The following is a 17,134-nucleotide window of genomic DNA, read 5'->3' on the forward strand; positions in this document are numbered from 1 at the left end:
GCAATAATTACCAAGGGCATTCTTCGGGAATGCACGCAACTTTTATGCATGACAAGCTATGCAACTATGTTTTCTATGACGGACGCACACGTTGTCGGCAAACCTCGATGCATCCGGAGGGAATGCATGTAAATTTCGCGGTACAATGCAGCACAGTACCGGGAGCTTCCATTCAATAGTGTTTCTTTTACAGTTAAGGAGATTGAAGGTGAAATTGAAAGTGAAAATGAGAATGATCATCCTGAAACAGAATTTCTTGAGGATCTTATCCTTGACGAGGATTACAACAAAAAGGAGGAATTAGGGGATGAAGTACTGAATATAGTGGCTCCCGCTCCAGCCCCTAAGAATGCACTTCTGCTCAAACAAATTGCTGAGAGATGGTGCGAGATCCTGGAGAAAGGACTGAAAAAAGATGAAAAAGAAACAGTTACAAAAGACAATCCAGCCTTCCAGAATGTACTCAAGATGTGTGCTCAAAAACATAATAAGGAAGTTGCCGCTGCTCTAAATGACAGGGCTAAGAGAAGGGATCAAGTAATTGAAACCCGACAGAAACAAATGTCCACAGCCTTGGCCTGTGTAGGCCATGGTGTACAGATGTGTATCGGAGATCATTAACAACTAAAACTGTATTAAGAAGCTGAATGAAGCCGGTTAGCAGCTAAGTGATTATATGTATATGTTCCGGAAACCAATTGATGTAGAAACTTGGCACTCTCAACAATAAAAAATAACAATCTAAGGACTCATTACTTGAAACTGAGAATGGAGATTATTTGTTTGATAATAATCTGATTAAAAAATAAAAACTGCAAGGGCAGTTCAATAATCATGAAAGGAATTAAAGGTGACAGTGAATGAGAAAAAGAAGAACTTCATAAGGTGACCTGAAGTCAGTGCTAAGAACGAGAACAATCGTGCTTCAAACTGGTGGGGCCCTCCTCGGATGTGATCACAGAGGTTCCAGAGGTCAGGCGGGCCGACATACAATCGTCAAAACNCCGATCCCTAAAACGAAAAATAGTCTTAGAAACCCCTTAGTCATTTTTGGACCTATCCAACGATACCCCACACGATGGGGTAGAAGATGAAAAAAAAAATCATCCCCATTTCACATGTAGGGGACCCTAAAAAAATTTTTTTTCAAAATTTTATTTTACCGTTTTGTCGGCGTAATTAATATACGAGTACATACCTCCACAAAATTACAGCTCTCAAGTGACAATAGTTTCCAAGCAAAACCTCGGATAGACAGACAGACATATCGAAACTACACTCGTCGTCAAATAAATCGCACCTCCCGCGACAAGCACTTTTAAACGTATGCATCCCCACTTCCCACCAATATTGGCACTACTTAAAAGCCTAGTTCTAAACTTGATTTCATTATAGGAAAGGTTTTTACCCCAAAAATGTGTCTTAAGAAGGATCCAGAGTCACTTCTTCAAAAAATAGGTAGTTACGCTTGAGCCAACTTTTATGGCTATAAAACTGTTAAGTTGGGATTAATCGCTATCCATCGGTTAAAGAGGACACGTGAGATCATTATTTGGTTTTATTACCATAAAAATTGGTCTAATTAATAACAGAGGTGAGCCCAAAGTGAGGTCTTTTTTCAAGTCACATTTATGGTATATGTTAATCATTTATTAAGAAATTGAATGTATTTTTCTTTAAGGATATTTATTGGGCTTTCAAATAATACCAATATTGTTGGGGTACCATGATTGTGTCAGAAGAAAATCTTTAAAGTTCGCGTCGCGGAAGGTGCGATTTATTTGATGTTGAGTATATAAGGGTTCCTTGTCAGGACTAAAAACAAGTTCTGACAAGTACGTTCGGGCTTCCAGAACTTCCAGAACCCAAAACAACAGTTTTTGTAACCAGAACGAAACGATATAAAAAATGCAATTTTTTTATTTATTTACAAGCTTTATATTGACTTCACTTGTTAGTATGTGTGGGACAAATCTTGCAACTGATTTTAAGACCAGTTCTCAACCGATAGAGCTGAAATTTGGTACACTTATGTAAGTACGATGAAAATGCAATGTTATGGTACCATTAAGCTGGTCTGATGATGGAGTCAGGAGGTGGGCATAGGAACTCCTAAATGAAACGGCGGCATCGCATCTAATTTGGGTTCGTTGGATTTGTCTTTTCGAGCACTTTAGTACTAGATGATGTCCAGGGTCCTGATAATGGAGTCAGGAAGTGGCCATAGGAATTCCTAAACGAAACGGTGGAAACTTATCGAGTTTGGGTTTGTTGGATTTGTCTTTTCGAGCACTTTGGTGCTAAATTGTATTGTAATTAAACCAAGGCTCTGAGATTGAGATACTATAGACTAAGAGCTGGTGAAGGCCAGACCTACGTCATTTTATAAAAGCTGAAAGTTTGTCAGCGTATGCTCCCAATACAGGTTAGAATGTTGGTGGATTATGAAGTTTGGGTCATCGTTGCTTTGGCAGCTATCCTAAAAAAACTGTCTGGCAAGGAGTTGGAACTGTCAAAACTGTGTGGCTGATGAACTTCTAATCATTGCCCAAATATTAAACATAACAATCAGAATTTATGGTACATATAACGTAAGTAGAATTACAGTCTATTGAATATACAGAAAAAGCCACCGTAAAAGTTAGGCTTACGTTATACCATAAAAGCTGATTTGCTTTCGAAATGATTTGAACCTTGCATACAATTACTTTTTTCGTTTTAAACATGTGTTAACGGATTAACGATTAACGTTAACTTGCGTTAAATCTTACTAAATGTAACGTTTTAACGTTTAACGAAGTTAATTTTTTTATTAACGGTTTAACGATTAACGAAGTTAACTATTTGATTAACGGTGCCCAGCTATGAATAAAACTAGTATCTACGTTAATNCCCTAGGTCATACTGGGTGGAAAGAGATGGGAGCTTTCCAATCCGTAGAACTACAAATCATTTAAAAAAATCTTTTTCAAACACTAAGCAATTTAAGACAAGTTATTATAATGATGATTCCAGGGCTACAGAAGACAATACTACACTGAATTCTGATCCAATGATTTCATCCCCTGCTCGGGTATCTCCACCAAGAGATGTTGTCTATGATAATAATTATTGTACTAGAAGTGGCAGGGTAGTAAAACCACCTAACCGATTAGATTTGTAATTTCGGGGGGAAGGTGTTTTATTTATGGTTTCGGAACTAAATGTCAATGTCATCTGTCATTCATGTTTGATTTTTTACAATAAAAATGTGTTGTTAATTTCTGAGAGTTTTCAATATTAAAACAAAACCACCCCCTTATTTTAACGTGGAAATAATGCATAAAACTGCATACCCGCCGCTGTGGTCACAGTGGTCATGGCGACAGATTATGTGGGGCTCTCCCCGCCAGAAGGGCAGATACTAAAAAAGTTAGTAAGGATAATGTGTATTGTTTCGATACCACGACAAACCACCCCCTACCCTACCTACAGTAACAGTTTGGGAACTTCTGTCCTAGGTTCCCAGATTACTTAACAGTTGTGCTAACCCGCATTTTGTTATCGGCCCGCGATCAGATGATTTGACCGCAGTTGCAGCTCTTACTCCACAATCAAGATGGTAGCGTCTGTAATGTGCATATTGCATGCGTTTAATTATTCCGATATAATTTAACGGCACGGCTTTTTTAATCATCGGCGAGCATAACTAGTTCCCCCTTTCATAGTCATTGTCACACTCGGTTAACTCCTTAACGCGCTCGCTAGTTTATTACATTGTAATAATAATATGTAGATATCTAGTTTAAATAAATTAATTTACAGTTTATTAAATTATAGAGAACTTTGTTTAAATTTTGGCAACAAGTCAAGTTCCTAAATGAATGAGCAATTGAATGAATAAGATCCAGATCATTCATTCAAATGCGGTAAAATAAATATACGCCGCCATCAAAAATTGATACTTGAAAGTGCAGTTAAATTGATAAGGGCCGAAAATGTTTTGTTTCATTGTCGTCATGGTATTATGGTGCTATTATTATAGTCATGCTCTAGATTATGAGCGCCTTCAATTTTATTAACGTTTGGCATTGTGCGGACTGGCACTTTACCGATGTGAGGGTGGATTTATGTGTCGCGAAGTCACGGCGCGTCGCAGTCGTCGGCGGCGGCTGGCTCGCGGCCAGCGGCCATATCGACCAACCCCCCTCGCGCCGCCCTTGAGACACCTTGCCCCGCGATAAAATTGGTATTGTGAGATTCATGAGCCAAGGTGCCAGGCCTAAGGTCGCCCAGTTATCCGTGAAGCTGGTCAGTGGAACGAAAGGTATGCGAGCGAGCACCTAGTTTAAAGCATGTGTATGTGAAAATTAAATATGTATAGCATGGTCTAGTAAATATACAAATATTAAATAAATATGTATATTACATAAATGCTCCTAAATAAATATGATGTAGTAAAAATCATTATTTGAGCCACAACCCAGCAGCTTTTTATGTTGGCTAATGCTAAATTATACAGTGATCAGTAGATGCAACAAAGAAGTTGTATCAACATTTGATATAGGTAAGTGATATCATAAATGCTGCTCTTAACGAAAACAATGAGATGTTTAAGTGGCGCAAGAGTTGAAACTGCAAGATGTTTAAGATGGCATAAGGCAGTGGCAATCGGCAGCGCGGGTGGGCGGTAGCGCGCGTCGGTGAACGACTGTTCGCGATAGCAGACAACCGCATTGTCTCCGCAGTCGTTCAACTCAGTTTCCCACGAGACTGCGAAATGTCCAATGCCAAAACCCAAATACAAATAGCCTAGACGCGCCGCAGACGCACGCTATATCTGTCTCAGCAACAGCCCCTGTGTCTCGTTTAGACCACTACGTTAGCCATGTACCGTTTTAAAGCGAATTGTTTCATTCCATAGTTGTCATTGTCTTTTGATTGTCAGAATTATATTCTATTCTCAGTTACCAAAAAGAACAGAGTTGATTCTTTCTTTATTTTTTGAAATTGTTGTTTTTTTTACAATTCCTAGGTCCTCATTATAATTATAGGTCATAATTATGTCACGGTGTATTTATAAATTGATGCAATAGAAATTTGCGGGTGGGTGCACGGGTCGGGCGCCAGTGGGCGCGGTGTCGGCGTGGGCGCCGCGTGACTCACGCCGACATCCGACACGTCCGATACGTATCCGGAACCACTAACTAGGTACTATTGCCATCGCCTGGCCCGTCAAACGAGCGCGCGAGCCTACGCGGCGCAGCGCGCAATACTCATTTCAATAACCCACACCGTCATTCATGATTTGCTGTTTGGTACTCAATAATAATATTGTGATGAAATACTACAAACAAATAAAATTTTCATAGTAATTTATTGGTTTAAGCTCACACTTAATTTAAAAGATTTTTTTTTTAATTGAAAGGCATTATTTGGTTTGGACTTTTGGAGGTTTAATTGTTACAAGTGATGAAACACTTCCTCAAACTTTATAAATTATCTTTAAACCAACTTTTTTTACTGTACAGTGTCATTAAAGTCGTTAGTTTTTGCATGGTAGAGTAACGAGTTTTGCAAAATAAATATTTTTATCCCTTCTTACCAGTATTGGCAGTAACGTTCAATTTGTAATTAGTATGTTATCATAATAATGTTATCATTAAATTGATTATTAAACAGAAACAAATAAAATAAAAATATGAATGTTAAAACAGCTAAGCGATGTGCGCCTACGCTCAAATAGGATCAAAGCTCAGTCAGAGCCTTTATGAATGGATGTATTATACTATTACTATACATAATTTCATTTACTTCTGCAGTTCATTCACTCCATTCAGGTTTATAGGAAACCTACATGCTTTAAAAATTCATTGTTCTTAAAACATTACATTTTAATTGCAGTGTTTACTATTAGATTAGTTTATGTAACTAGATTTTCTTAAATCCCAACTTGTGATATTTCCAAGCAGTTAATATTCTTTATTGTTTACGCAAGGGACGTGGAAACACGGTATAGAGATTTTTCAGACGTTCAACATACACAATTAAATATTCATTTTTATGGAGATAAAAATCTCTATTCTTCTGAAGCTTTTACCTCCGCACCAAAGCTTTCGCCGCAAATAATGACTTCTTTAAGTTATATCTGTACAAATCAACGGGATGTTTTATCTAAATCTAGCATATTAATGTTAGATTTAGTGTTGCGGAGTGATGTGCCTGGCACGTGAACGCTGGGAGCGTTCCCACGCGCCCACCTCCGCACTATTATGTTCTAATCTCTTGTAGTCTCTTTCCATTATTATGAAGCCGTGAAAGTACACTACGTTTTGCAAGCGGGAAGCGAATGTATTACGGAATTCGACAATGTTTTACAGTTACACACAGTACAAATAGGTATATCAGTTGTTTATTACTGATGAGAATTAATTTAAAAAAAAATCTCCATTATAATTGCCTATAAAGTTATTTTTAAGTTATTATTTTTTAAATTGATAGAAGTTATTATTAATTACAATTATGCCACAATGTACAAACATATTATTATTACATTTAAGTTTTCTGCAATATACAGGATGGAATTTTCTAATGCCACCTGAAGGAAAAGTACCCTTAATACTGTAAATAGAAAATTTTACATTCAAAGATTTCCGATTTTTTTTCCGAAAATTCACCACCATAGCATAACATTTTCAGTAAATTAAATAATTTAAGATTTCATGGTTTTCCTTTTATTTAATTAATTAAGTTTGTTAGAGCGATTTCATCCTTATACTTAACCATTACGATCGATGCAATAAAAATACAAGGTGTAATTTTTAACAGATTTTAGTTGGTTCGATTCCCGGGTGTGGCAAGCAAATTTGTGGAAATCTTTGTATGCAGTTCTATTTCTTTTCAAAAATAAAGGAATGTTTTCTTTGAGTAAAATTTTCTATCTACAATATTAAGAGTACTTTCCTCCAGGTGGCATTTTAAAATTCCACCCTGTAGAGATGGTTAATTTTAAAATGGTAAGCTGCTGATTTAGATACAATATGTAGCATAATTCATTGCATATAAAGGAAGTTCAAGCATTGTCTTGGCGGTCTTGATACTGTGTGCGTTGAATTTGAAATCAAAACTATATTATGTATTAGATAGAACCTCTTCGTTTTATGAATGACACTTCCTTGCGAGCGACCGCTTTGTTGCCGTTCCTTGTCGCGACAAGTCCATACAAGTCTTAATGCCTGCAGTTGATATTATTCATACAATTTTGCAATAGTTAATTCCATTTTCCTTAATAGTAAATAAAATCCCTAAAGTTTGCATAGTTTTAATCAACAGATGTAGGTAATAAAAATATACTAAATTGACTAAGTAACGTTTGTTCTAACTGTTGCACAACGGACTTAGCTGGGTGCTTTATTGATTTCGTGTTGCTAATGGGGATGTTGCCTGGGTCAAAAAGCAAGAGTTTTAATTAGTCCGTCAGTTAACTTATCAAAAAATACTCTACACGTATTTTTCACTTTTTCAAACTAATGAAAATTTAAAGAGATAAAGCGCCCCAAAGTTCATAAGAAGAGGCCCGTGACGTCAACGCTTGCTTAAAAATGCCGCACGTTGTGACGTCGTGCGCAACTTCAACGCACCATAACTATGTAATTATTTGTTAGATTGACAAATAAAAATATACGTGTCCAATATTTTTTGATATTAAACATTACGGACTAAAAAAATTTTTTTAGGCAACTAGCCTATTTCGTTTCAAAGACCTTGCACTTAAATCAAAGTTTTACGTATCAATCAATTTAAATGTTAAGCCTCGTTTACTGGTCATTTAGATAACTGATTCATTTTACGCCTATTACTTTTATTATTTGGGTCAGTAATGGGTCATTCCATGACAAATGTTACCGAGGGTGAAAAACTAAATATGTTCTTTTCGCATTAAATCTGATGAATTTGGAAAGTATACATTCCAAATGATAATGTGCAATAAAAAAAAAACTGAAAGAAACAAGTAATTTTTAAGTTATTAGTCTTCAAAGTCTATACTTAAGTCAACTGTCTGAATGATCATTTTCTCTCTAATTATTAGTAATACGATTAAAAAAAAACTATCAATCTGTGAAACGTTTTGCCACTATATGATTCGAGGGTATTTATCATAGTATTGGTAGATAACGTCATAGTCCCAAAAAAAATTGATAATCATCAAGTTTTAAGTGTGTTTTCTTGTTACTTCGGCGATGTAACACCCGAAACAGAAAAACAGGTATTTGTTTTATTATTGTACCTTACACATGGATTAGGTTAACAATATTTGGTAAAAGTAAGGTCATGGTAGTAATGATTTCAAATACTAACTAATATCTGAGCATGATACTAGTTTAGTATGTTTCTTTCATGATTAAAAACTGTAACACCCGAAACGTTTCGGGTATTACATTTTTATTTATATGTCGATAATGTGTGTATATTGCTTGGAGAAGTGAAAAAGTATTACTGTGAGGGTCCTTTGACCTCCCACTAGCGCTGGCATCGGAAAAGGAGTCATATTTCTCAATTTAAGACTTTTTTGAAATGTCGACTTAACACTAAAATTAAGGTATTGCTAAAAAGTGTCGATGTTTGACATTTCCAATAAATATCGTAATTAGAAATTAAAGTAATGCTATTTCAAGCCAAAAACAATAGAAAAAGCTATATTCTGAGGAAAAATTAAACTTGAACTTTGTATATTTTTTAAAAAAAGCTGCTTCGTAATTTCAAACCAGAATTCGCTCTATTTGTGTTTATTTGTTGTACTCCTTATTTTGTAGTACCTAGAGACTAATAAAACACCGATTTTATCGATAAAACGCGTTGAATTTTCGTACTCGTAACACCCGAAACAGAACCATTGTAACACCCGAAACAAAGAAAAAATTTATAAAAAAATAGTAAAACGTTTTATTTAACAGTGATTGTATGTTACATGGTTTGTAAATTTCATACTTTAGAAGTCCTGTAAGTTTTAGGTATGATTCTTTAAGAAAATTCGCTAAATCTCGAGTAAATGCAGCAACAGTCAGAACATAGAGGCAAAATCTCGTAACGCCCGAAACGCACACTTTTCGACTCATATTTTCGTTATCCTACATTCTAAGCTGTAAAAACATTATTATTTAAATAAAACAACTAAAAACGGACAGATTAAGGCACTAACATTATTAAAATACTATATCAAAATACATGAAATTGTTGAATATGTGTGTACGAACGTAACACCCGAAACGATGGAATGACCCTAATGTTCTCAGTATTTTTTTATTATTTGCGTAACTGTTTAAAACTTTCATGCAATATTATTAAAAACTACGAAAGTAGGTAGGTTTCAATGTCTAAATAAAATATTATGGTAAAAATTGAGTTTCATTTCGCTAGTTTTGATATTGGGGTAAACTTAATAGCGTGAAAGTTCTTTTTTATAATTTAATGGTTATTTCTTCACCAAAAACTACTGGACAGATTTTGATGTAGCTTTATAATAATACACGGAGTTTAAATAGCTTGATTAACTTGCTTTTTAGCTTGATTAACTTGCTTTTGATAAAAAATTGAACCCTATCTAGGTTATTCAATTCATTAGTTATTTCAGTAAGTGATCAATACCTATTATTTTGTTAATGTACGCAAAATAGGTATATTATAAAAATACAGCCAAGAAATTATGTGTGCTTAATTATGTATGATGATGTCAATAATTACAATATTTAATTTAATCTGACCAAAAAATAGAACAACAATTTTATGTATTTCCAAAAAAATATTAATTATGTTAACCTAAAACATTATTAGGACTGCATTAAATTATCATATTTAAATCGAAAGTATCAATCATTTTTGGACATTCTATACAAATGGCGCACACATACACATTAATTTATTATATATAGAAAATTATCACCAATGAAATTATTACATATTAAAACATACTGTTGTAAGTAATAACATAATTTTATTTGTTAATTAATTATGAACTTTATTAATTGTCTCCGTAACAACTAGAAAACTTCTTGTAAACTTGACAAAATAACCTAAAAATATCCCGAATAATAACTGTGTTAATTTAAAGTTGAACTTTATATATTGGAGAGAAATCAAAAGGAGATTACTATTAATAATGCGAATAAATTATAACTAACCAAAACTTAAGAAAACAATGATTTAACTTACCCATCACTTGTGAAATTTGATATTACACTGTTTTGTTTTTCAACTAAACCACAACACTAGAAAGTCACAAACTGTATTTTAAAAAATACTGGGCGTTGATTGTTTTATTTGTACTTCGTAAATAAATTATTTGTTGGAAAGATACTTTCGTAAAAAGATCGAGTGCGATCAGCTGTGCGTTGCGACCGAATCGGCGCGCGTCTCTCACTCACGAGCGCTCGCCGCAGACTGATCATCATTCACTCGTTTTCGTTCGGAGTCGGGCGGGCCGTCCAATTTTTTGTGCCCTCAGCGGCACAGATATGGATTAGAGTAGATACAGCAAGTTGATCGTCAAAGCGTGCCATTCCGATATGTCCAAATGGACATACATGGTCGAGTGATGTTCATGTAATCCGATTACAACAATCGGTTACGATGATTTTACGAGGACCGTAGTACGAACACGGTAGAAAGAAGAAATTATTTACGGATTGAGAATTGTATTGTAATACAAGCACAAGTAACAAATAATTAATTAGAATAAAGTAGCAGTAGAACTCAGTAGAAGAAGTATAAAGTAGCATTGTTTTTATAGCCTGACCAGGAACATAAAAACCCTGGCATAGAGGCGCGTCAATTGCATTTGATAGTACAACACTGAGTACAGTCGTACCTGTGTTAAATTAATAGGCTAACTTTATGTATCAGGATTCAGGATTACGGGCTAATTTTATATTTTCATAAATTAACGAAAAAATATTATTATAGGTAACCTGGTTTAAATAAATTAAATGAAACCATCAATCGAGTTAGTAGGATTTATTTTATTATTCATCAATAATCAAATTCAGAACTTGAATATTAAACTGCAATGTCTGCTCATGAACGCTTCAAACTCGGTACTTCTTTCCCAATTCCATAAAATTAAACACTTGAAAGTGCCAAAAAACTTTAAAATAGGTAGTTGAAACAAACCGCAGCTAATTTTCATAGTGGACTGTACTATACGATAAACATGTCAGTCAATTTGACAACCTTTGTCGAAAACATTATTCAATGAAAATATTGTCCGAACCCTTAGTATTTCTCTTCGACAAATACTTTAACACATTGTGAACCACTTTTCTTTCACGACTATAAAAAGATTTTAGCAATTTAATTCACAAAATCAATTGCGCACATTGAAAATAAAGTTTGTTTATACTTTGACAGCAATAGACTGCCCCCCTAGACAAAACGCACTTTTTGATCGAATCGAAAATCGAATCCGTCAAAACTCCATACAAAAAAGGGGCTTTTCGACCACTTTTCGACTGGTTTGCGATTATAATCTGAGCCCCGATTACGGTAACTTTTATAACGTCTACAATCCAGACGCGTTTCTGATTCTGCGATACGATTGGTCAAAACAGCTGACGTACGCTGTTGAACGACCAATGGTATCGCAGAATCGAGAAGCGTGTCTGGATTGTTGACGTTAAAAATTACCGTAATCGGGGCTCAGCACTTTGTTTAGACCCACTGACATGCAAGGTGACATGTCAATGAAGTTTTCAGTTACTGTTGCCATTAAAAGAAATTAGTACCATTAGTTTTCCGCAACATGGCGAGGGTTTTTATGTTCCTGGTCAGGCTATAATACATATCCTGCGATGTACTCATACCGATCCCAAGGAACCGCACTTACTCATAACAATAAGACACACACTAATCCATGTATTCATGCCCTTGACAAATTTATTGTCTTGAAACGCTGATAGGGTAAAAAAAATAACGAGATTTGACGATTTGTAAGAATTAATTTATTTAAAAATGTAAATAAAGATGTTTTTGGTTTTGTATTTAAAAAATTATCAGTTTTATCGGAATTAATTAATTGTCGAATCGAGTCACACGATATCTTTCGATGACTTTGCGAATGCAGTACGATGGTACGATTATTTTTACGTTGCGGCAATCACTAAAATTCGCTAAAATGACACTAATGACGTTTAAAAAGTGGCACGCTCGGCTTCATACAATTTTTTTCACATGCTGCATCTATCAATATCTGTGCCTCAGCGGTGTGGTGGTTGAAGCAGTTGTTTTGGAGAGGGTGGTTCCGTTTCCGAGCGTAAAGCGTTTTTTGAATAGTTCCGAATTTATTCATTTTTATTTGTATTCCCTTTTGTTTAGGTAGGTAGGTATTTGTGGAACGTCAATGGTCAGCTACAGAAAAGAAACTTGGATGTCCTTCGACCCTTGATGTTTCCTTTATAAAATTGTGTTTGTAGGTAGGCTACTTAAGTATTTTGATACATTATAGAACCTATACATACATACATAGAATGTCTGGTACAACCTACATAACTTAATTTTCTTACTATTAGATTCGTACGTACACCTACCTATCTTTTTAAATAATGCCTAGGTAGGTAGGTTGGTACCTATACGGTATATGCCTACCTACTATACCTTAATCATTGTAGGAACTTAATCATCTACCTGCCCCTAGGGCTAGAAAGCTTCCACCCACAAATTCACACAGTTTAAAAAGTTTTAACACATCAGTTTTTTTTTAGTTTGGCACTTAGCTGTCTAGTTTAAATTGTTTTACAACTTTCATTGTTCCTGCTAGAACATCTGGTGTCCAGATGATGAGCCAGCGGTCTTTGTTTAGGACTTACTTCTTACCTGTCTTTATTATAGAACCTACCTATCTTAATCTCTTTCAGGTGTTTCAAATTTGAGAAATAATGTGCATTTATTTTTGACCTTATTATTTTAGTAATGTGCTTATTTACTTAGTATTTTTTTTGTAAGCTTATCTGAAAATAGTAAAATGTTGGAAGAAATCAGTTATAAACTTTTGCCTTACAAAACAATTTGGCTTACAATACTGTCTTATTTATTTTATTTATTTAAACTTCTGCACATACATACAATGCACTGTGGCGGACTTGATGCCGGATGGCATTCTCTGCCAGTCAACCACGGGTCATGCAGAGAGAGTAAGGCGGTGCAAAACAATTACTTTATGTTTTAGAAAACACCTGATCCCGTAGCTGTATCGTTATAAAAATCGCCCATATGTTTCTGTCTTTGACCCTAGCCCATTATAGCTGTATGTGCGTGCGCCGGACAGCGATCCGTCAACACATGGTGCATGGCAGGTGGCGCGGCGGGCGCTAATTCGCCCAATATTTACATCATGGCGCCGGCAAATCGCGGGTCATTACCGCTGACATTTGGCGAGGTGCCGCTGGTAATGCAGCCAGTTTAGACCCAAACTTTTTTTATCAGTCCGCGGTCTCAGCAAAAAGTTCTTGAAACTGCCGCTGTGAAGGCCAAAGGGCGCGAGCGAATAGACACCTTCTATAGGAAGCTCTAAAATATAATATTAAATTTTGGCATTAAATATTATTTCACGTCTACAGCAAGTCTATATTTCTCACGTATTCTAATAACTTAGTGCAGTGACTAATTAGCATGCCTTGTCCCAGTAATAATTAGTGACGTGAAGAGGTAATTAAGAATTCCCAATCGATTAAGATTGTTTATGTGAGTATGAGTTGACTATATCAGATTTTTATTAAAAACTTATTTGGGGCTTTGATCGTGGGCTTAAATCAAATATCGCAAAAGGTTTTTGTTTGATGAGAAAAACTACCTACATAGGTACTATAGTTATAGTATAGTTTGTAGCTAAGTAGTTTTTGTAACTAAGTTTTAAGAAATTAATAAAAATCGACATCCACAGATACTTAGGTACAGAGTTCTATTGATAAATGGAGTGGTTTTTTAGTAAAACTTTTTTATGTTAATAAGACTTGAGTAAAAAGGTTTGTAAAAATACTATACACCAAGTCCTGTGGTTCTAGTCTACGCGCACGAGCGTGTTACTGGCGCTTTTTCTCTGTATTTTAAATAAGTTACCACAATAATTACTTCGATAGCTAAACCGACAGTAAATAGAGAGTAACAAAAACTAAAAAATATGCGTTTCGCGCGAGTATCATTTAAGAAGTGGCTCAGCTAACGACCCGAACATATGGTGCCTGATGCCCTGTTATCACAAATTTGTTAATCTACTCAAAACACCCAGTCATCCCGTCTGCTGCCGCCGACCCTTCTTTATTTGGGCCTTGGGGTCACTTTGACTTAGTAGTCGTTCATTAACGTGGCATAAAATGGACGAGAAGTTCAGTAAGAGCAAATTAAATAGGTACTACTACATATAAAACAAAATAAAAAACCAAGGGAAAACATAATACTAACCTGGATTTCAAGTCTACTTTTTGACTTAGAACTGACTGGATGGAAGACAAATATCGTAGATATTTTTTTACAAATCTTAACCCTTAACTGGTATCGTAAATTGGACATACGTAACTGGTATCGTGGGGGCCGCGCGGCCCCCATACTATGTTCGCTTCTAGCAAGCATGTTTTACCTATATACTTGAATAAATGTTCATAAATGATATATATCAGGCTTTTTCTATGTAATCATTTAGATTTTATTGTATTGAATCTAGTTATATTAATACTTCAAGACATTACATAATAGTAACAACTTTTTACGTAATATTTTTTTAACGTTACAAATATATTCTATGAAACCTACGTTTAGAAAGTTATAACCAAAAATATTATTATTTTAATTAATCCATAATAATGTGAACTTAATAATAAATAACGTTTTAATGTAATGTTACATAAAAATTATAAGCATTTTATAAAAATAAAAACATAAATATTATGTTGACAAACATTAGCAGGAACTGGTGGATTTTCAGACCACTTGTATTTATTTTTTCATAGTAGCTGGATTGACTAGGTCCTACAACATCTTAATTTTCACTCTCTGAAGAAAAAACTTAAAAATCAGAATCAATATCCTCATTATCGACCGAATATTGGTGATTGGGTCTTCACAATGACCTATAATTTTATTATCACTATATCCTTCTTCTGACATGCTACTAATCACTAATTTGGAATCAAAAACTTCGTTCTAGGTATATTCTATCGTTTTATCACTTATAAACCACCAATACTGCAAAAAAATAAAAATTGCCATGAAAAAAAACCTAACGTAACTGGTATCGTGGGGGCCGCGCGGACCCCAACACGTACATATCTTCGTCCTGGTGAATGATGCAGTGCTGAAACGCCTGCATCAGACGTGAGTAGCGCCGATATGAGAATACAAAAAATTTTGGCTGCCCACGATGCGTAGCTTCTTAGAAATCAAAGAAAACGTCATGCGTGGGGGCCGCGCGGCCCCCACGATACCAGTTAAGGGTAATACCTCTACGCTGCAGATAATTTTCTTTCACATTGTATTGCGCGTTAGAATAATTAAGCACAACAAATAAACGAGAGAATGAGAGAACTTTGGGAGTGCTTACAAAACGTAACGAGGTTTGCGTGTATAATTTCTAAATCACGCGCTGCGACTTGCAACTTCTCACATTTTAACACGGAAACGCGCTACGAGTAACGAAATGTTATCTCCAGCTTAGTTACGACTGGGCACTGTGATACAAGCAGATATGTTCTCTGTTATTCATTGTTATGAAACGTTCTAACTTTATTTGTTTTCAGAAGACGCCCATTCTCATCTATGTGCGCTATATTTTACTGCAACCTGAAAAAAGCTGCGGTTGCATGTTCTTACGCAAGCTTTGAATGCGTTATGAAAATGATCTTTGCGATCGTCTTTCTTTTTACGGAGCGGCAAATATTTAAAGAGGATAGTAACCACCACTGGCGGTCGCATTACAGCCTCGGAGCCGTCTCATAATTTGGACAAATCGATTTAGATCGGCGGCGCTTTTGTCCGATGATTTAGTAGCACCGACAAATTGGCCGCTCCACATCGCCATGATGATCGATACTCGCTCGATACTCGACACACACACGTAATCTGGATGTTAAAGCGGTCAGCAATTACAAGGACTTGAAAAGTAAACGACCTGTAATTTTGTTCAGTTAATTCGGAGGTCCATCAAGGTTTTTTAACTCTACGTTGTACGTACCCATACATAACATACTGCCTCTATATCATCCGGCTTTTAAAGCTTTGGGTAGAAAGAAACTAAGTGCTTCTTTATTAGAGGTACCTGTCTATTAAAGTTGAATGGTTTTCAATCATTTGTTTAATTAATTTTTCTTTTTTGTCTATATCAAGAGAAGTCGAATCTAGATTCGAATTTCTTTTATTTTCTTCTGACTAACTTCGTTTCAGATCCATGATCTTCGTTCAGGTTATTTCCCATAAACTAAATCATATTATGGTTGAGTTTTATAAGTGGTTTTTCAGGAATCTCGAAAATATACTGGATAATTAGGGCAAGCTAGAGATGCTCTACCTCCGGACATCCGACTACGTTTCGACGTGTTAGAGAAAATACGTAATTATCCAACACATTACTGATTCATCAGATGAGTCAAAGGCGATTACACCACGTTACAATTTGTTTGATAACTCGCGAGAGAACTAGTTGAGACAAGTTGCTAGACGGTTTTAGACGCTGTGATTGACCGTCCTTGCGGTAGTACACACGCTGAAATTCGTAAGTCGGTCATTGCGCAATGCGTCACATGTTGCTACAATTTAAAATAAGCGGTGATTAATATGTAATCAAATCAGTCGGGATTAAGATTGTTGTTGTTATTAAGTAATTATATCTAATTGTTACATTTCACTTTTTGGCAGGTTTTATGTAATTGTAATAAATGTTATTGTAGAGATTTCTCTATCTGGCTATGCAGAAAAAAATAATGAGAATGAGCATCATACTTATCAGATTGAAGTTATTATGTTTTAGTATATGGTTTAAAGCGTAATACCTAAATAAACATGCTTCCAGATTACTATAAATCCACTGTCAAACAGCGGGCGGGCGTAGCGTGACATTTCCATGCGATTTGGCAAAAGCATGCCACAGAGCGTTTAAATGTAACATTGATTGTAAGTT

The 17,134-nt window shown here is 35.4% G+C and overlaps 1 protein-coding gene across 1 annotated transcript in view; it reads right to left on the bottom strand.

The window, feature by feature from the left end:
• Window positions 1-996: 996 nt before the first annotated feature.
• The window catches only part of stet (stem cell tumor), a 121,273-nt gene continuing 105,135 nt past the window's right edge, over window positions 997-17,134 (bottom strand). Inside the window, exon 5 of the mRNA XM_028313047.1 lies at window positions 997-1,011. Coding sequence (XP_028168848.1) covers window positions 997-1,011 — 15 coding nt within the window. The remainder of the gene's footprint in view (window positions 1,012-17,134) is intronic.

The sequence above is a fragment of the Ostrinia furnacalis genome, unplaced genomic scaffold (assembly GCF_004193835.3).
Source record: "Ostrinia furnacalis isolate ACB-3 unplaced genomic scaffold, ASM419383v2 OfSCF4125, whole genome shotgun sequence".
Classification (NCBI taxonomy): domain Eukaryota; kingdom Metazoa; phylum Arthropoda; class Insecta; order Lepidoptera; family Crambidae; genus Ostrinia; species Ostrinia furnacalis.